This window comes from Eschrichtius robustus, chromosome 2, assembly GCF_028021215.1.
Source record: "Eschrichtius robustus isolate mEscRob2 chromosome 2, mEscRob2.pri, whole genome shotgun sequence".
In the NCBI taxonomy this organism is placed as follows: Eukaryota; Metazoa; Chordata; class Mammalia; order Artiodactyla; family Eschrichtiidae; genus Eschrichtius; species Eschrichtius robustus.
In genome coordinates this window covers 75,932,936-75,954,736 of record NC_090825.1, presented here as the reverse complement: position 1 = coordinate 75,954,736, position 21,801 = coordinate 75,932,936, and the positions used below count along the sequence as shown (strand labels likewise).

General features: G+C 35.0%; 1 protein-coding gene across 3 annotated transcripts in view; it reads left to right on the top strand.

The window, feature by feature from the left end:
- KIAA0825 (KIAA0825 ortholog) overlaps positions 1-21,801 on the top strand; it is a 408,207-nt gene that overhangs the window by 42,343 nt on the left and 344,063 nt on the right. For all 3 annotated transcript variants that reach the window (XM_068535640.1, XM_068535641.1, XM_068535642.1), the window contains one exon: positions 14,974-15,105. In XM_068535640.1, the coding sequence (XP_068391741.1) occupies positions 14,975-15,105 (131 nt within the window). In that variant the 5' untranslated portion in view covers position 14,974. The remainder of the gene's footprint in view (positions 1-14,973; positions 15,106-21,801) is intronic.

Below are 21,801 nucleotides of genomic sequence, written 5' to 3'. Positions count from 1 at the left end.
GAAAGGTGAAACAATAGCTGTTAATGTATTGGCTCTATTAAAAGAACTTTACTAACACTTAAATGATGCCACTTTTACCTCAGTATCATTGGATATTTCTAGTAAAAAAAAAATCAACTAATTCCAATAATAGTTCAAGTTTCTTGTCAAATAAATGGCATCAAAGTAAAGCATTTAGAAGTTCGTTCTGTAAAAGGTGAAACACTTGACATTATTGTGAATACTATTTATTGTAAATTGAATTACAAACTGCAACGTACATGATAAAATTGTTTGGTCTTGGTGATATTAAAAATATGTTGGGACTTTCCTGACAGTCCAGTGGTTAAGACTCTGTGCTTCCACTGTAGGGGGTGTGGGTTCCATCCCTGGTCGGGGAACTAAGATCCTGTGCAGACAAAAAAAAAAAAAAATGTTGAGGTAGAACATAACATCATAAAATTTTTTGAATAAATTTAGAACCTATAGAGAGAACTATACTTAGAATATGTTGTGATGCACATATTTGTGCAATTCATAATTGCCTCTAAGAAATCTATAAAATCTACCAATCTAAATAGAAGATATAGTTCTAAAAGAGTACAAATATGTTTATACATACATGAAATAACCAGCCTGGAAATTTTTTTTAAAATATTTAATTTATTTATTTTATTTATTTGGCTGTGCCCCATCTTAGTTGTGGCATGTGGGATCTTCGATCTTCCTTGTGGCATGCAGGATCTTTAGTTGTGGCCTGTGGGGTCTAGTTCCCTGACTAGGGATCGAACCCGGGCCCCCTGCATTGGGAGTGTGGAGTCTTAGCCACTAGACCACTAGGGAAGTCCCCAGCCTGGAAATTTTTATGGTTAGATTGATCTGATAAAATAAAAATAACTTAAGCATGGCAGTATACACTTTCTCTCTAACACATATATATGGAATCTGAAAAAAAAAATGGTTCTGATGAACCTAAGGGCAGGACAGGAATGAAGACACAGATGTAGGATTTTAGAAATTTTTGAGACTTTGAAGAGTAAGTTTGTAAATCAATGAAAGTATCCTACCATGGTATTAAACACTTTCGTAAAAATGTTCTCTAAATTTTGGTGCAGTTTCTGCAAAATCTACTGGAAATTTTTAGTCAAAGCATTTAACAAGTAGAAGGCAAAAAATTCAGTTTATGTGAAGCTTTTAGGGAATTGCAGTTATTGAACACAAAGCTTGCAAATAGGAGGACCTTGAAATGTTTCTCCCTGAAATCAAATGGGAAACTGAACAAATTAATTTATAAGAACTCGAATGATGTATAAAATTTAATTGTGAAATTCCATAATTGTGTTTTGAAATACCTACACTTATGGGGAAAATATTTTGATAGAGTTCATATTTTTAATCGAATAAATTTATATTATGATTCAGATTGACGTTAACCTGGAAAAGCCTACAAGTTTGCAGTACCTAAATTTAGCAAAACATAAAAATAGAACTACCATATGACCCAGCAATCCCACTACTGGGCATATACCCTGAGAAAACCATAATTCAAAAAGAGTCATGTACCACAGTGTTCATCGCAGCACTATTTACAATAGCCAGGACATGGAAGCAGCCTAAGTGTCCATCGACAGATGAATGGATAAAGAAGATGTGGCACATATATATAATGGAATATTACTCAGCCATAAAAAGAAACGAAATTGAGTTATTTGTCGTGAGGTGGATGGACCTAGAGTCTGCCATACAGAGTGAAGTAAGCGAGAAAGAGAAAAACAAATACTGTATGCTAATACATATATATGGAATCTAAAAAAAAAAATGGTTCTGATGAACCTAAGGGCAGGACAGGAATAAAGACACAGATGTAGAGAATGGACTTGAGGACACGGGGAGGGGGAAGGGTAAGCTGGGACGAAGTGAGAGAGTAACATTGACATATACATTACCAAATGTAAAATAAATAGCTAGTGGGAAGCAGCCTCATAGCACAGGGAGATCAGCTCGGTGCTTTGTGACCACCTAGAGGGGTGGGATAAGGAGGGTGGGAGGGAGATGCAAGAGGAAGGGGATATGGGGATATATGTATGCATATAGCTGATTCACTTTGTTATACAACAGAAACTAACACACCATTGTAAAGCAATTATACTCCAATAAAGATGTTAAATAAATAAATAAATTTAGCAAAACTTTGAAAATAAGCATATATATTTATTTGATAAATTTGTCTTATGTTATTAGTCCAAAAAGGCACTTTGCATAGAGGCAAAAAAATAGAAACTGTAAAAATATTTTGGCTAGAGTATTTATGTATTTCATTATTAAAAATTAAAATTGGTGATATTTTCCACTATTGAATTTGCTCTGAACTTAATAAATTTACCAGATAGATTTGCACCTGAGAAAGAGTATACAGAAGAGTCACTTGAAGGTATCAACAACTTAAAATTTACTAACCATAAATTGTATCTTGGAAAATTATACAAATAATACAATCATATTTTTAAAAATACATTCTTCAGAAAAATAACTGTGAGAGGCAGACACAACTAAGAAATTGATTAAAGTATATGAAATGTACCAAGAATCATCTGTTTTTATATATTTAATGTTAAAACAATATAAAGATTTTTTTACTTCAATGGGCATAGATATAGGAATGTTTTGAAAGAGTGTTATTTTGAATATAAGTATTACATAGGTCCACAAATATTATAAAGCTACTTACTTGATTTGTAAGTATCCATCTCAAAAAATTACATAATTTAAATTATTTTCAGTACCCTTTTTACTCCAAAAAAAAAAGTCCTAGTTTGGATGAATAAATTCTATAATCCTTTGATGTATATATGCTTCATCCCCTCCTTCCCAAATCCCATTTCCCCTTTTCCAAATGATTGCTTTATTGTAATTCTTATACTTCAAATTCATTATTCCCAAAATGAACACTCCCTTTCCCCCTACTAATTAAAAATTAACTCTTTCCTCTGATTTTTCTCTTTCGCTTAAGAGTATGTCTTTTCTACCAGTCACTTAGAGTTAAAATCTTGCTATAAACACTGATTCCTCTCTCACCTTTACAAAGATCATTCTGGTGGTAGGATAGAGAATGAGTTAGGAGATAATGCAAAAAATAGGGAAACACTTTAGCAAACTGCTGTACTAATCCAGCAGTTTGGATTTTGGATTTACACAGAAGCAATATGAGAACAGGGTTGGATATGACAAATATGAAGGCAGACTAACCATCTGGTTGTGGGACTGGTGAGAGAACATTAGAACATGGGGGATGACTCCCACATTTCTGACATGAGTGCCTAAGTTGATAGTGGTGCTGTTAACTATCAGAGGGACCTCAAGAAAATGAAGACCTTTTAGAGGGAAGATAATAAAATTGTTTGGGGCATGTTGAGTTTAGGTGTCTGTGGGACATCCACGGGAATTATCCAGTGTGGAGTTGGACAGTTAGAACAGGAGCTCCAAACACAAGTTGTAGCAGAAGACATGGATGCGGATGAAATTGTTCAGTCAGAGGACCACAGGAAAGAGACAGAAAAAGGGACTGGTAAAGGAAACTGAGCTGTGGTGTCCAGGACAGATTTAGGGAGAAACAGTGCCCTAATAGCACTTCCTTTGGGGAAGTGCCTGGGACTAGTGTGGAGTGTAGCAGGTTGGACAGAAGACTGACATTTGGCAATTTCGAGGTTCTATAACTATAGGAAGAATTCAGGCCTAGCTTAGGAAATGTTCCCAGAAATATCTTACCATTTGAAACTTTCAGATTGTAAGTTTAATAAATTAAGCTTCAAAGATATAATAGTTTATGTATAGTTTTGCAGGTAACATTTATTCTACTACTCCTCTACAAACTTATTATCATTATTCATTTTTACTCTGACTTTTTTCAAAGTTTCACATTGTGTGTACAAGGGCATGTTGATTAGTATAGAGTGGACTTTCTAATATCTTGTCAAGAATGTCAGTTTTATTATAATTTCACACATAGAACTATTCTAGAAATTTGACTTTGAAGTTGAGTCAATCCAAAACAATTTTAAAAATCTCTTTATTTTTCATTCTTAGGATTGTTTCTCAATGGTATCTATGCATAAAATTTTAATGTTTTTACATTTTATTTTTACTTATTAGTTCTTTCAAAGAATGTGTTCTGTATCTTTAGACTTTATTTAGTAATTAAAGCACCTAATTTAAGTAGTTTTCTTTCTATAATCCATGCCTCCACATTGCCTCTTATATGTTCATTTTGGTCCCTCAGCTTTGGTATATGATTCATCTTTTAGTAGAAAAATACTGGGTTCTTTCATCACAATTACAGTCATTGGTCTGATAATCCTATGAGTCAATCTACACAAAACAAGAAGCTCATATCAAACTCCTGGCAGGTTTAGTTAAAATTAAAATGCACGCTCAACTGTAGAGATTGTCAAGTGTGGAAATAGTATTTGTCCAGCTGGACAGCTTTCTTTTGTAGTTGCTAAATGAAAGTTGAGATTCTGTCTGCTCCTTGAAAGCTTCTGTGTCATGAAGGTAATTTGGACTGTTTGTGGTTTGACAGGGATTATTAAAATCAGATGAAGTGAAGGGAAGCAAGTGTGAGAAAGCAAAATTGACACTGACACTCTCTATTATTTGCAGCTTGGATCATGATGACTATGTTGATGTGATAGATTCACTGTTGAGATATGTTAAGCAGCAAATAAAGTAAAAAGCAAGAATAGTGATGGATTTTCAGATTTAACATGAAGAAATCCAATATTTACTTTCACTGATTGCTTTTTAAATAGGTTTTCAGGTCATTTCATATGAATTTATTTATAACCAACAACAAATTATCCCTCTATTGAACTATAGAATTAAAAAGTATACTTCAAAGGCAGGATAACAGAAAATTAAATATTAAAGAAATAGACCACATGGTTAAAATAATAGAATTTTTAAACTAGAAGGGTTCTTAAAGATCACTTTTATTTGATTTCCTTTTTTGGTAGATGGAAACTAGAAAGAGTTTTAAGGTATCACATTTAAATGTTATTTGATAGCATAAATAAATGTAAAATCCAATTTTTCACCATAAATATATTTTCTTACCTTTTCACAGTTATTATAGTATATTATAGTTATATGTTTTCTATAAATAGTATTATCTACTTTAATGAAGTACATGCCTTCCATAAACATGATTTTCTACTGAAAGCATTCTTAGTAGAAGGAGTTATAGCAAAAGGCTATTTCAAGGTGTCAACCAAGGACAGTTATAGTAGAAAAATATAAATAAATATGACGAATACATATATATAAAACTAGGTGAAGAACCTGGAGATATCCTATGCATTATGGAAAACCTTCAGTGATATTTAGGCAAGGTAGTGAAATGATCTGAATTGGTTTGTAACATGAGAAGTCTAATGCCAGTGTTCAATGTGGATATCATCCAGGTTTCCTACAATTCAGTTCAACAGTTCTAACACTAACTACCTGGAGTTAGCACAGTCATTGAAAGTTAAATGCTTAGTCCTACAAGACTGCCCCCACTTCAGACGTGAGCAAGTGAGGTCTCCAGGGATACCCGCTTCTGCCTGGCTGACTACAAATTCAGCAGCTCCCACAGGTTCAATAATTCATTTGAATGACTCACAGAACTCAGGAAAGTGCCATACTTCTGATTACAGTTTTATTAAAAAGGATACAACTCAGGAACAGCCAAATGGAAGAGACACATAGGACGAAGTAAGGAAGGGGGTAGGAGTGGCAAAAACCAAATATGTATTTATTATACCACAAATATGTATTTATGTATCTTGGAGACAAGATAGTGTTCCAGATTTGGGTCGCTGGTGCAGAAAGAAGGAGAAGTCAAATTTGAGAGCAGTGGTGACCATTTAAGATACTAGGAAGAGAAAGGGTCAAAGAAGTTGATGACCATTTAAAACAGGGGTCAGCAAACTTTTTCTATTAAAGGCCAGATAGTAAATATTTTAGGATTTGTGGACAGCATACGGCCATTGTAGTATATTCTTTTTTGTTTGTTTTTTAATTTTTACAACATGTTAGAAATGTAAAAAGTATCCTTAGCTTGTAGGCCATAGAAAAAACAGACTACACCATAGTTAGCTGACTCCTGATTTAAAATACTAGGCATTGGAGAGGGAGATTAGGTAGGTGGTGACCCTATGACATAGGAAGAAAAGTCATTTTAAGAAAAAGATTTTTTTTTTCTTAAGGTTATTTATTTATTTTTACTTTTGGCTGCATTGGGTCTTCGTTGCTGTGCGCGGGCTTTCTCTAGTTGCGGCGAGCGGGGGCTACTCTTCGTTGCGGTGCACGGGCTTCTGATTGCGGTGGCTTCTCTTGTTGCGGAGCACGGGCTCTAGGCGCGCGGGCTTCAATAGCTGTGGCTCGCGGGCTGTAGAGCGCAGTCTTAGTAGTTGTGGCGCACGGGCTTAGTTGCTCCGCGGCATGTGCGATCTTCCCGGACCAGGGCTCGAACCCGTGTCCACTGCATTGGCAGGCGGATTCTTAACTGCTGCGCCACCAGGGAAATCCAAGAAAAATATTTTGAATTAAATGCTGAGCATGTTGAGTTGAAGGGACCTTTGGATCAGGAAAGTGGAATTGTCTAGTAAGTGCTTGGAAGTATGTGTGGGGTTTTAGAGAATTAGAGACATAGACCTTGAATTTTCAGCATCAAGATAGTAGATGAAAGAGGTTGTGAAAAACATGCAGAATAGAAAGAGGACCAGTAACTCCAGCATGAGATGGGTAGGAAGAGAAGCAAAAGAGAAATTTCCGTAATCTGCTTCCCAACTCAGGCAAGGGAAATAAGGAGATTTGGGAAGACTGAAAAATGAAACTAATAGGAAAAGGTTTTTGAGGTCTGAGGAGAAAATCCAATGAATAAAAATAAAACAAAATTTTTTAATTAAAATAAATCTACTACAGTAAAATTACATAAAAGGAAGCAGTTGCTTTGAATGAAAAATGCTCAAGGAAAGAATGTAAAATGAGAAGCAGGTTTAGAAAGAACTCTGTGGTGAATATCAGTGTTCAATGGCAGAGATGAGAGAGGAGCCAATCAAGATGTTTATTAGTTTAATAAAAACTACTCTGGTTAATTTAAACAAACAAACAAACAAACAAGTGGCTTTTGGGCAGTTGAGCAGGGAAAGGATTTATTATATGTATCGCACAGAACCAAAAGGAAGCTGTATGAGCAATCAGTCAGTCAGAGGAGGACAGGAACTGGGCAATTACAGGGGCCTCAGCCAAAAAAATCCATGCGTCTTTTCTTGGGAGGCTGGAAGTGTCGTGATTGGTTTACTACCAGTGATTCCCTGTCCCTGCCTTCATTCCACATTTCAAAATTTATTTAGTATGCATCTGATGGTTTAGCTTGGCTCAGACTTCTAACCCTGAATCAATTAGTTATGACCAGGAAAGCTGGGTCCTTTAGCATAGAAAATGCGCCACCATTGTACATCTGATACTGTATATCAGATAAAAAAAGAAATGTGAGCTGGCCAGCTACCCAAAGTGGGGACTCCTACCAGGAGCCTCTGAATGAAGGGTGTGAGAAACTAGAAGAGAACTAGGAAAGTATAATACTTAGGAAAATTGACAAGAGAGAAGACAACTTCAAGGAATGAGTAGCTATCAGTACCAAATAGTGCAGAGATTGAGTATGATGGGAAGTGAAAAATGTTTTGTCAGTTTCAGTAAAAGGATGGAGGCTGAAACCAGATTATTCTGGGTTGAGAAGTGAAAGATGAGAACATGAGATTAAGAAATATGGACTGCTATTTTGAGATGCCGGGCTATGAAAAGAAGGGGATCCTAGGGAGGGTTTTGTTGGTTTCTAAAAAGCAAGAAACTTGAACATGTTTATAGTCAACTGAAAGGGATATTGATGCTGTAGGACTAGTTGATGATAACTGATGGAGCAAAGCCCTGAAAGTCATAAAAGGGTATTTCAGTGGATAGATTTATTCATCAAATTGATGTTAATTAATAATATTACTAAAATTTAGGAGAATAGTATCACATTAATTTGACTAGCTAATCAATAATATTAACATTTTGGGAGAAATTCTTCAACTCTTGGAACATACTTTAAGAACTGTAACTCCTTTAGAAGCACCCAATTCGATACAAAGTACGTACTAAGTTCAAAGCATTCTTGCCTAATTATTAAAAGAGTTCCTTAAAAATATAATTGACATCTCATAAGCTATTTATTATTCCCACTTGCTGCATAATACAACTGCCTTTTAAAAAGTGCTCCATAACTTAAACTTTCTAATGCAGATGTGCTGTTTTCTAAATTACTAAGGTTTTACTGTACTTGAAAATTCATTAGTAAATCACAGCCCCATGATTTGTGACATTATTTAGTTCTAATCTCAAAATGTATAATAATTTTATGACTTTTTTAATTTATTTTTTTTAGTCTTAAACTGATTTTTTTTGAATTTTATTTATTTTTTTATACAGCAGGTTCTTATTAGTTATCTATTTTATACATATTAGTGTATATATGTTAATCCCAATCTCCCAATTCAGCACACCACCATCCCCCCCGCCCCCGCCCCGCTTTCCCCCCTTGGTATCCATACATTTGTTCTCTACATCTGTGTTTTATGACTTTTAAATCATGTGAAATATAAAAGTTCCAAGTTATAAAAGAATGCTGAAATTAAATTCATTTTTAATTATCTTGGTTTCACTGTTGTATTAAAGCAAGAGATGACGAAGATTGCATATTGAAGATTATAAAGAGTTATTAAAATGAAAATATTTTCTGGAAAGAAAGGTACACTGAAAAATAAAGAAAGCAATGTCAATTTGGTGAGTAAAGCATATGACAATTAATTCTGTTTGCTTGTCAAGCTGCAATAGTGTATTCCAACTGATCCTGTCAGTTTCTACTTCATACATACACATATCTAAATTACTAATAGAGGAGTTACAGTGAAGTGTTCTATATTTTATCAAAGGGGATTTTAATAGTTGTAGTATGTTAATATGAGTACTTACTGGATGTATATCAATATTATAGCTCATATAATTATAATAATCAGAACTTCCACAATAATTAGTAGAAAGCATAGCAGTATAAATTGAATAAAACAAGTTCATTATTTCCTAATATAAGACTTTAATGTATTAGGTATTTGAAATGACTGTCAACAAATGGAGAGCCATTTGAGTTGTTTCTCAGTCTTTAGGGGAGGCTAGAACATTAAAATTTCAACTCTTAGTAATTGATGAAAAGAAATTTTTGGCAACTCTGAAATATCACAGGGGAAGATCTAACCTTAAAAAAATTTTTTTTGGAAATTATATAGGCTTCATAATGAATGAAATTTATAATGGTTCTAGGGAAAGCTGTTAAATATATATGGCAGTAAACAAGCCAACATATGTAAGAGGTAAAATAATAATTTTTTTGTACAACTTTATAACTACATAAAATTGTCAAGATTTAGTAAAAGTTAAATTTTGAATTATATAAAGTTGGCAGGACTTTGTGAATGACATAAGAAGACTACTTTGTGACTAAATATGGATGGAAAAGTAAAAATGAACCAGGCCAGAAGAAAAGGCTGGTCCAGATTTAAGAATGACGACCTGGTCCAAATTTCAGTTTGCTTTTTTTTTTTATCAAATCAGCAACTCAAACCAAACAAGAAATACAAAGAATAATACAAATAATATAAAAGATACCAAGAATAATAGCTCAAGGATACATGATGGCTGTAATGTCACCTTTTTCCTTGTGGAGGCATAATGCCCCAACTCAGTTCTTCTCAGACATCTTTTGTTGAGTAGAGTGTGTCAATTCAAAGGAACCCAGAAACATGGGCTGATTGCTTTTTAGAATATTTTAGGGAGCTGCAGGTTGGAGAATGGAGCTTCAGTACAGGGCATCTACCTATTACCGTAAGAGAATGTCTTCCTGCCTCACGTGTCCTCTTTTCACATAATATTTCTTGCTAAGCTACAGATTCTACTTTAGCTTTTCATGTGGCAGTCCTGGAGAAGGGAAAAGGGAAGAATTAAAAATAGCTCTGAGAGTCCAGGATACAGGAACAATGATGGTATTGACAAACAAAATAGTCCATGGAAAAGTTAATTTAGGGGGTTCAGAAATGTGTCCTTCTCCTACCATTTTCATCAACAAATTTATAGCTAGAAGAAACCTCAGAGCCTAATAAATCCATTCACCTCATTTTATAAATGAGGAGCATAAGCTCCATCCCTCTTGACAGATTGAGTGACTCACCCGAAGTCACAGAGGCATTGGCAGACCAGGATCAGGACTCAAATCTTTTGATTCTTGGTTCAATGATGTTTAGAGTTAAACGTATTTTATTATAGAGCAACATTTTGAAACTTGTTCAGTTATATGTGGAATGTATAATTATCTTTAATTAATTAGAATACCCCACTTACTCTGCTAATTAACTGTTTATTTTAGGCTAGACAGTGATATTGGACGGCAGGACTTCAGGTGAGCTAGAGCTGGTGGACACATTAATTCCACAGTCCAGCCATAGATATGAAAGGCATTAGACCCTCCTCACTGGAGAAATCACTTGATCCAAATGTTTCCTTTACTGACTAAATTTCCGTTGTGGATTTCCTCCCAAGGGTTGGTTTTTCTATCTTTCATTCCTTTTTAATCATGTTGGTCTTAAGAAGAATGGCACTCAGGACTTTTATTATTGAAGAAACCGAAAAAAGATAAGATAAGAACTCTAACCATTGTATGTGTTTAAATAAAGAAGAAGAGACCTTAGGATAGAAAGGTATCATTTTAAAATATGTTAAGGGACAAGTGAGAGTCCAAAATTACTTTTGTGTGCTTTCTTTTCACGTAAGGTATGATTAGGTTTATTGCTTTACTGTTATGTTTTCTGGCAGTGCTTATTAATATTTTCATATTTTATTATAGTCATTGTTCTCAGGAATTTATAACTCAACTGTTATAATTTGCCTATGGCTGAAACTTGATCTACAGATGTTTGGCTTAGATATAATTCTTCAAGCATAACTTGTCTTTAAAAGGCAATAATTAATATTAGATTGGCTGCTAATACTTGTTTGAAATATTAAACACTGTTTTTTTAATCTTATACAAAAAGTGATCAGAAACATTACAGGAGAATGAACATTTAAAAACAGGGTTGGGGAATGGAAATTTCAAAAACGAAGTTATTGTACTTTAAAAAGTTATAATTCCCATCTTTGATTGATCGTGGATTAGGATAAGAGACTTCATTCATTATGTCAAATTATTATTGTGTCCCTGATGACGATTTATAGGGACGTAAACAGAATATAAAACTATATCTTGATCCATAGCTTCATAGCCTCTTCCTTTTTCCCCTTAGATTTTTTAAAGGTAATTCTATCTTTTTGAAATACCACTGAAGTATTTCCCAGATTACATTGGTCCCTCAATAAATTTACTTTTCTGTTGTTGAGGTCATAGTTATGTTTCACTTAAGAGTATAGCAATGATCTTTCTACTCGCTCCCTTTCTTATGGTCCTGTTCTTATTATTGTTCCTTGAGAGGAGAGACTGTTCAGTCATTCAGTCTCTCTGCTCCTTCATGATGCCCAGCACGGTGTCAGACACACTGTGGGCGCACAAAATACATGTAAGGAAATGGGAAGTTTGGTGTCTGTGCTCATACTCATTCAGTGCGTGCTTCTTTCTCATCACAGTCCTGCAGGGATCACTGCCATCCTAATGGGAAAACTTCTAAATCCAAACTTGAGCGTCACTTACTACAGTCTGTACTCTCCCTCCTTTATTTCTCATGTTGGTCCTGTGCATCCCTATTCACTCAGGTTAATTTTCGCATCTTATTATAGTTTGCCCATCAAGTTTTCTATTATCCTATCACACAGCATCTTAAACTTTACTACCACTGTAAAGGTGGCTCTTGTTTCTCTTGTCCTTCACCACCTTGAAATCTTACCATACATATGGAGGCATCACAGGTCTATGCCAGTCATATGAAAACTCTGAACCATCATCATTCTGGTACCCCATCATTGTTATCAAATGGCATTCCTTTATAATGACAGTCTTTGTGTGTACTGATTAACTTCTCTCCTGAGGTTAAATAGAGAAAATCATGCAACCATGTAGATTGGGAATCCTTCAAAATCATGGTCACCAAACCCATCTGAATGTTTGACCTGTTTCTATCCATTATTGTTTTACCCCAGAGCTGATTTCAATGAAGAACATAACACACACATTCAATACTGAAATGATACAAAACAACAGATTTCCTTTTAACAGCATTTGTAAGCACAAATACCACAAAACAATACAAAAAGTTTGGTGAAATGGTCAGTGGAGAGATATTTAGGAATTATGTAAGGTTTGAATCAGACTTTGAAAGAAATTATAAATACAAATTGGCAAGAGAGAACTTTTAAGGTTGGAAGATGTTTCAAATGAAGACATATCGAAAGTATATTGGGCTGGCCAAAAAGTTCGTTCGGGCTTTTCCATAGCAGCTTACCAAAAACCCGAACGAACTTTTTGGCCAACCCAATAAAATAAGAGATCATACACGTCCTGAGAGCAAAGGACGTGTATGATTTCTTTTTAAACTACTTTTCCTAATTATATATAAAATAAGTACTTATTGCAAAACATAGGAAAGTGCTAAATATGAAGAAGAAAATAAAAATCAACCATAGTCTATCCAGTCTGTCCAGAGATAACCATTTTAACATTTTAATATCATTTCTACATTCTACAATGTTTTATATGCAGTAACTGATTCATTTATCAAGAGTCCAGCAACCTCAAGTTTTAAAACCAAACAGGTCTGGGTTCATACCCTACCCCCTAACACTGGGTTGCTATGTAACATGGACATGTTAGTTCATTTCTTTGGGCCCAAGTTCCCTCCCCTATACATGAGGATAATAACTGTTTTGTAGAGTTATTATGAAGATTAAGGAAGGTGATGTATATAAATTACCTTATACATAGTAGATATACAACAAGTCATATTACTAGTTTGCTATTATATTTAAGCTGACTTCTACACATATTTTCTTTAGTTTGAATATGTGGAGTCTGAAGTAATGAGGCGTTACAATATCGACAAATTGGGGCAACTCTGAACAGAATATTGATAACATACTTTGTTTTATTACAGAGAAGCTGGCTATAAACAAAATATTTACTAAGTTTGAGTTCTCTACAAGAACCCTCAGCCATTCAAATCTTTCCATTATAAAAGTGAAATTTTATTTTCTTGCAACAGTTTTTGAAAATCTCATCACCTGAAAAGTTGAACTACCCAAAAAGATTCAAAAATATGCAAATACATAAACTGAATTCATTATTAGTAATATTGGCCATTGGGTTCAGAAATGACTGTTCTGATAATAGCTGTAAGTAGGTGAGCTACTGGAAAGATAGGAAGATATCAAACTCATTGGTATATAGAAATATTGAGGTTTTGTTGTCCTAAAGAAGTATAACTTCTGATGGACATAGCATTTTCTACCACTTAGCTTATAGTTTTGGCAATTTTATTTTTTTGCCTGATTTCAAGTTAATATTAATTATGGTATATTATAGGTAAATATTAGTTTTCAAATGAAAAATTAAACCTTTTATTGCAAAACATTTTTAAAAGGAGACTCCAAATATATGAGGATTTTGATATTTAAAAATGGTATATTGGAACTAATTGAGTTTCAAATGACAAGTCTGGTGATACCATGGACTTCTATATTAAAATGTTTTAGTTGAATGTTTTCCTCATAAAATAATATCTCTTAGGAAGAATAAAAGCTGTATTCCAAAACAACTTCTTTGAAGTGCCAGATAGAAACTATGAGAAATCTTTAGCTGTTTTATTATATGATAATAAATTACCTACATTTATTAATAATTAAATAATTAAGGATGAGTGTGTCTATTAGTGTTGTGTAGCTTCTGCAAAACTTTTTAGATAATATTTCAAATATTTTGGGCGTATCCAAACTAAAACCACATTTTTCCAAGCCTTTTTCTTGTTAATATTTAGTCTATGTATATGTGTTATAATTTAATGTTTAAATTTCTCATTCATTTATACCATCAGTCATCAGATTGCTATTTTATGTCAAAAAATAACATACCTCTAAATAAAAAAAGTTCACACTCTGCCCCAACTCTATCATTTTTAGTCTATCTCATTGCCCTGCTGTATTTGTTCTCATAGCACTTCTCATCATGTAATCTTTTATAAAATATATCTGGTTATGTGTTTTTAAAATCTACTTTCCCCACTAGATCAAAAACACCATGAGGGCAGGGACTTTGACTTGTTGCAGCTATATCCCCAGCTTCTTCAGCAGTGCCTGTTATATATCAAGCATTCAGTGAATACACATGGAATGAATGATTGAAGTTTTGGTAGTGGGAAAATGCTTATCTCTAGAAGGAGTATTGTATTTAAGTTTTAGTCCAATATCAGTACTTAGGTTAACAGGGGTGGTAGAAGAACGCAAGGGAAATTTTACCTTCTTCACATATAAAACAGGACTAGGGGATGAGACTAAAAAATTCTGAGGTTCCAATGACTAGGTCAATATGTTGACACGAGTGGAGGGAAGTTGCTGAATTCTTGAAGCAACCACCCTTGTTCACACAGGTCCCTGAGGCTTCGCGATTTCCTTTGCAGCTCTTGGTTACAGTGAGAAGCAGCAGGATGCTTAGGTACTCTGACTTTTTTTCAGCTTTCAAACCATAGAAAAGTGTGAAAATTAGGTCACACCTCATGAAATTTAAATAATAAAACAATCTACCTAGATTAATAATACCCTACTTCTTCTACTGCTGTATTTTGCCTCTAAATGGGCATTATTATTTTGGAGTTAATATCACAACTTGAGGTGGGTTTTTTTCCTTTCATTTTGGGGAAACTGACATTTTTTATTCTTATTCCTCAGGATGGATTGGGGAGATGAATATTCCCATAATTCTTTTGACCTACATTGTTTGTTAAATTCATTTCCTGGAGACTTGGAGTTTAAGCAGATCTTCAATGACATTGATGAAAAGATAGAACAAAATGCCATAAGGTAAATATTGCTAATTTTAAAACAAGTTGGTTTCATGTTTCATTTACACGAACTTTTATCTAGTCTAATTTTAGTGTTTCCTGCTCTTAAGAAAATTTTAGGTTTTAATTATCATTAACTTTCCTGAAAAAAATTAATTAGACCCTCCCCTCTAGAATATAACATGATTTTCCTTATCTGATTACTACTTTAAATAAGGCTAAAAGATACAGGCATTGCCTTCAAATAGATAAAGTTTGTTGAATTACTCTCGTTGGGAGGAGGAAGTTATCCTCTGCCCTTCTAGGTTCTTTTGAGTAGTCTAAGAATTAAATTGACATGAGACAGATTAACAGGAGAAAATCAAACAAAAGTGTAATAACATGTATACGTGGGAGAGAACCAGATAAACTGAGTAGCTGGCCAAAATGGCCAAAATCCTCATCTTAAATACCATTCTCAGCTAAAGGCAAAAGAGGATGTTGAGGGTGGGTAGAGTGTCTTGGGAAGTTACCAGGAAAAGCACAGTAAACAAGGGTAAGGTTGTTATGCAGAGAGTGTCTTGGAAAGTTACCAGGAAAAGCACAGTAAACAAGGGTAAGGTTGTTATGCAGATTTAAGTCAGTACCTTCTCCACTGATAAGAGTTTCTAGAGATCCTCCTCTTTCTGGTACAGTGAGGGAGACACCCTTACAAATGGAGAGTTTCCTTATAAATGTGAATGTTTCTAACAAAAGGGTAGCTCGTGCTTGGTTTTCAGAGTGTTTACCATGTGTGTGTTTCTTAGAAAACAACCAGCTTAAAATAATTTAATATCCCAAAGAGACATATTTTAGGGTGGCAAATTCTGCTCACCTAAACTGTTCATGATTTCTTAGTTTGCCAGTATTGATGGCCTGCATTTTCACTAACAGGTTTAGAGTTAAATATTCTCATTTGACGGATAAGCACAGAAATTAAAATTTTGGAATTAAGGTATTAAAATAAAATCGTAGTATAAGGCCATGGATTGCTTGAATTGCTGAAAGCAGAACATTAAATTATTTTTATGTAGTGTTTGTCATTTTAAGTCTCCTCACTTACTTAGGAGGCTAGGGAGTCCACCTATGCAAGGTTAGTCTTTATCACCTACTCCAAAATTAGTGTTTCTAAACACTGGGGGAAGCAGGTACAGTTAAGCAGATTTCCATTAATACATATCCTCTGATAGAAAGGACTTTGTCTTCATATGCATTTAGACCCTAGAGTCAGTTTGCTTATTTCAGTCCTTTTGATCAAAGATTCTAATAATTCATCTCATGTTGAAACCGTGTAACTCAGATTGGGACTTGAACCCACGGGCCGGGACTTGAACCCAGCCTAAACCCAAATTGGTACTTGAACCCACGGTGTTTTTATTTGAATCACTCACCTCATGTCTGGACTTACTGAGGCTCAGGTTCTTTGTGTCTCAGCGCAGAAGGAATTCAGCAAGAGGCAAAGTGATAGGCAACGAGTAGATTTATTAATATAGGAAGCTTGTGAGAGATGCAAGAGGACAGGTGAGGGGGCTCTGCCCCAAGGATTAAGCGGGCTACATTTTTATAATCAAAGGAAAGTGGGGCAGGGGGAAAAGACCACCTTCCTCCTCATTCTTCCTCATCAGGCTTACATCACTACCTCCTCCTTCTTATTGGGCAGGAGAGTATTTGAACCATGAGGTCAAACTAGGACTGTCACGGCACTTATTCAAATCAGCAGAAGGGTGGTAACATATACTAAAATATGTTGAATCATCTCAGGTTTCCATATAATGAGGGTCTCCTACTTTGGAATGTCACCTTTCCCTTAAATTCCTGTCCTTGCTCCTAAGGATCATTATCTTGTTGATTTCAACCAGCAGAATGCAGGCCTCATTTTTTCTCTTTCACTTAATGACCTGGGGTGTATCTCGTGCTTTTATTTATGACTTTATAGTTAAGCAAGCCTGCTTCGTTCTACAACGTTCCGATAGCTTTCTTGAGCGACTGTTAACTTACGGTGGTCTCCCAAAGTTCCCTAGGTTTCCCTGTCTATCTATAATCCCCTACTGGGACTTCTACAACTACCTGTGTAACTATCCTACTCTATCCCTATCAATGTGGGTTACAAATATGCACACCACAGTAAAAATTTCTATTATTGAATGACATATAGTATCTCCATTTTAAAATTTAAAATATAGTTATATTGGATTGTCAAAGGAACTGAACCAAGCAAGTGAAATTTTCTTGCAATTTTTTCCTCATGTTTAATATGAGAATACAGTTAACTTTTCATCATAACGATGGGCATAAATAACTTAAATTCAAAAGATAACCTATACTCCAATAAAAATTTAAAAAAACAGAAAACAAACAAAAAACCAAAAAATAGCATATTGTTGCGGAATTATAATTAAAAACAAAATCTTCTCCCATCCCAGAAATCCTCTCCACAAAGGCAAAAGAAAAAGAAAACACTTCTGTTATTCAATAGGCATTAAACCAAACTGTAATAAGCATCCCAGGCGATCTGCTAAGAGATTGCAAAGACAGAAAGGAACCATGCACAGCCCTTTATATAGTCTAGTAGGTACACCCATTACATACATGTTTTCAAGATCGACAATAACTTATAGGAAAAAATGGGGCGCGAGAGGATAGTCATGTCCCAGGTCTCAGGTGAGTCCCAAGTCCCTGGGACAGCCCGTCCAGTGAGGATCCTTGGTTTCAAGCAGGAAAGAATTCAAGAGTTAGCCATAGTAAAGTGAAAGCAGGTTTATTTAGAGAGATACACACCCCATAGACGGTGTGGGCCCTCTCAGGAGACGAGAGCAGCCCCAAAATATGGGGTGGTTAGTTTTTATGGGCTGGGTAGTTTCATAGGCTAATGAGTGGGAGGATTATTACAGGTATTTTGGGGAAGGGGTAGATATTTCCAGGAATTGGGCCACCGCCCACTTTTTGGCCTTTTATGGTCGGCCTCAGAACTGTTATGGCTCCTGTGGGTGTATCATTTAGTGTATGCTACTGTATTACAATGAGTGTATAATGAGGCTCAAGGTCTACTGGAAGTCGAAACTTCTGCCATCTTGGGCCTAGCAGGTTCTAACTGGTTTTTGTGGTATCCTGTTTTTCTTAATGGTTGTATCATTCTTTTAGTGGTTGTGCCCTGCCCCCTTCCTTCCTGTCTCATAACTAGCCTTCAAATAGAGGATTTGACAGCCCATTTTTTCACACATGGTTCATCCTAACTTTACCATGATTAAAGAACACCTGTGTTAGCTAGTTGGCTTCATCCTGAGGAGAAGCAAACTTCTTATATCTTTATGACAAGAAGCAGTGTTGCAAATTGGATCAAGGCACCCACTGAAGTTAGGCTCCTACTCTTCACAGGAACAGGGATATAGGGGGGCTCTCTCCTTTGGTGTTTGTATTTTGAAAAGATGATTCCCAGGTTCTTGAGAAAGACAGTCCTGGCTGAGAAAGCTGACAAAAGGTCTGTCTAGTCTTCCAAGGGATATATTTTAAAGAGATGAAAAAGTTCTTACATTTGCAAGTTTCTAAGGTAAATACTTTAAGAAATAGGAAACGAGGGAAACCTTTTCCCTTATTTTCAACAGGGAGAATTAAGCCTCTTATTTTTAATTTGTATCTGCCCTTAATTTATATGTCTATGTGTGTGTGTGTGTGTGTGTGTGTCTTTTTTAAAAATAACATATATATGAGACTTAACCACACTATAGAGAGTGTATATTATAATTTATATTGTATATGTAAATATAAAATCACTATATTAAACTTCAGTGTAATTATGTATTTATTTAACTTATATATATTATATATTTATATATTTCATGAAACAGTTTCTAACCCAAAGGAACTTATAAATGAAAAGAGTGTTAGCTTGAATAGATTAACAAGTCACTTATCTATATTCTAAAGATGGTTATTATTTTTTTCACTAACTGATACTAAAAAATTTTTTTTAATTGAAGTATAGTTGATTTACAATGTTGTGTTAGTTTCAGATGTACAGCAAAGTGATTCAGTTATACATATACAGAGAGAGGTGGTTATATTAAAACAAATTTTAAATATTTTCTAAAAAGTAACCTTCTTCGTTTATAATGGCCTTGAGGCACCATCAAAACAAGTCCCTGAGGGACTTCCCTGGCAGTCCAGTGGTTAAGACTCTGTGCTTCCACTGCAGGAGGGATGGGTTCAATCCCTGGTCGGGGAACTAAGATCCCACATGCCGCAGGGCAAGGCCAAAGAAAAAAAAGATAAAACAAACAAACAAACAAGTCACTGAGCTCTGATGCTTTTGTTATAGACTGCTTCATTTTTATTTGCTAAACCATCTACAGTTAATTTCCTGTCCTACCTGGTCAATAAGAAATCATATTGAGAAGTAAAACAATGATTAAAATACTGTACTTTGCATTCATAAATTGTTACTTAGGTCAAAATTCAGATGTTAGTATTAAAAAGAAAATATGACATGGAATATAAGGATATAATTTTTAAATTAAAAATATTTTATTGCCCATATATTAAAACAAACCTAGAGCAAAACCACCTCAAGTGACCATTGATCTTCACAGGGGATAAAATAAGGGAGAGCTGTATGTGCTGTATGCTACATTTAGAATCAAGTCTATTTTTCATCAAATTCAATTATGTTTTTATTATACTCTAGAGAATAAACATAACAGTATAGAGTGTATATATTTTTAAAAATAAAATACTGAATAATAACCATGTTTCAGAAGAGTGTAAATCATTTCTGCACTCATTTATTGCCTTCTAACAGAATAGCTTTTAGAAAATTGTATGTCATGGCGAATCAGTTATGCCACACTTACATTGCAGTAGTTGAATTACCCTTGGCATTTTTGTATTCTAACAGTTCTATTTATCTCTCAATGGTGTACATTGAATAAGTAATGAACATCTGCATGATATGGCTTTTCCCAATACTTTTAAAGAAAAAACACATTAGTAATTCATTTTAAAATATGGTATTTTTCCTTACCCTTGAATTTTTAAAGTTGTATTTCTAGCAGTGACCCTGAATTCTAAGTGTGAATTCCTTCCCTCTTCTTAATATCATCAGGTTTTATGAGCCACAGGGTCTTTTACTTCCCAAAGCAGTGATTCACCAGAATGGACTAGAGTGCCCAGAGGTCACTGAACCTTCACCTGCCCTTCAAGAGAGGCTGTCATTCTCTCAGACCATTTTCACTTTTACATCCTCATTTCCATTCAAGTCAGAGCTAGGTGACGCTTAGGTCTGACAGTGGAAATCAGTGATGGTGAATCGTTTAATTTTAACACATATCAACATTGGTAGCGGGAGGGTAAATAACCTGCCAAAGAGGAATACCATGAATGTTGTATCCACAGACTCACTTCAGTAACTAAAAACCACATGTAGCACTGAAATCTTTTTTGAGCTGAATGGAATTTATTATTAGTTTAACACAATATTGAGGTCTAGAAGTTCTCTTGGGCTTACAATATGACATGAATGATTTTTCTCCTCTTAATGTTCAGTTGGATAGCTATAATTGCATCATTAAGAGTTTCTTTTGCCTATCTGTTTCTTAATTATAGGCAATCTTTGTGTGTACCCCAGGATGTAAGTTTTGCTGGCACTGTGCAGGATTTCTACTTTTTTTTTTTTTTTTAATCTAAAGAAAGAACAAGAAGTGCTACCATGGATCATATTGTTTGTCTTGATCCAGGAGAGGTGGTGTCCAGGTGGTAGGGAAGGCATTAACTTTATATTGTGACAGAATATTGGATACATGGTTTCTATAAATTTAACCATGCTCTCTGTTTCAAGGTGGCATATTGGACCACTTCCTCCTAATCATTTTCTGTCACCATTAGCTCCATTCAGATAATGTATGGTGCTCCAACTTCTTTCTCCAGAGTCCTGTATTGTGTGCCCTCGATGCTTTCATTAGACCTCTGCTTAGGAGGCTGAGATAAGTGGCATAAAATGTGGGATCAGTAGCTCCACTAGATGATTGTTAAGAGATTCTTTCAGGTAATGCATACATTTTAAGTGTTTGACAGGTTTTAAAAGTATAACTTTTATTTTTATGTGTGTTAGCTTTATCTACTTTTGGCCAAATAGGCATAAGACAATAAAGAATTATTGCTTGGGATATTCCTAAGGAATATTATTGTAATTATCTTTTCATGGGAAATAAGGAAAGGGAAGTAAGTGTCTTCCTATTTATAAACTGTTTTAATAACAAAAGTATGAATAATATTGTACTAAGAATCTAGACCTGATGAGGAGATTGAGCCAGCAATAGTCAGGCCACTACTCCCCATTGAGGGTCAGAGTTAATGGTCCAGGGGGAACTAAGCCCCCCACCCCTGAGATACCAACCAGAGGTGGCAGGTAAAGACAACCCAGCTGTGAGGTCAAGAACAGGGGAGGAAATACTAAAAGGGGACTGAGCCCTGGTAAGGAGATGTGACTGCTGTGGCTGGCTCATCTTTCCTGTAGATGATTGATGCCTCGAGATCTAACCCAACCCTGACAGCTTTCCCTGGAAAAGAGTCTTGTCAAGGATTTAACAGAGTCAACACCTTGTCTTAAAAGGGTCACTAACACCACAGCATTTGCTAATCACAATCTTTATTCTAGAATCATGACTAAGAATACCTTTTTATGGAACTTGGGATGGAGCTGAGT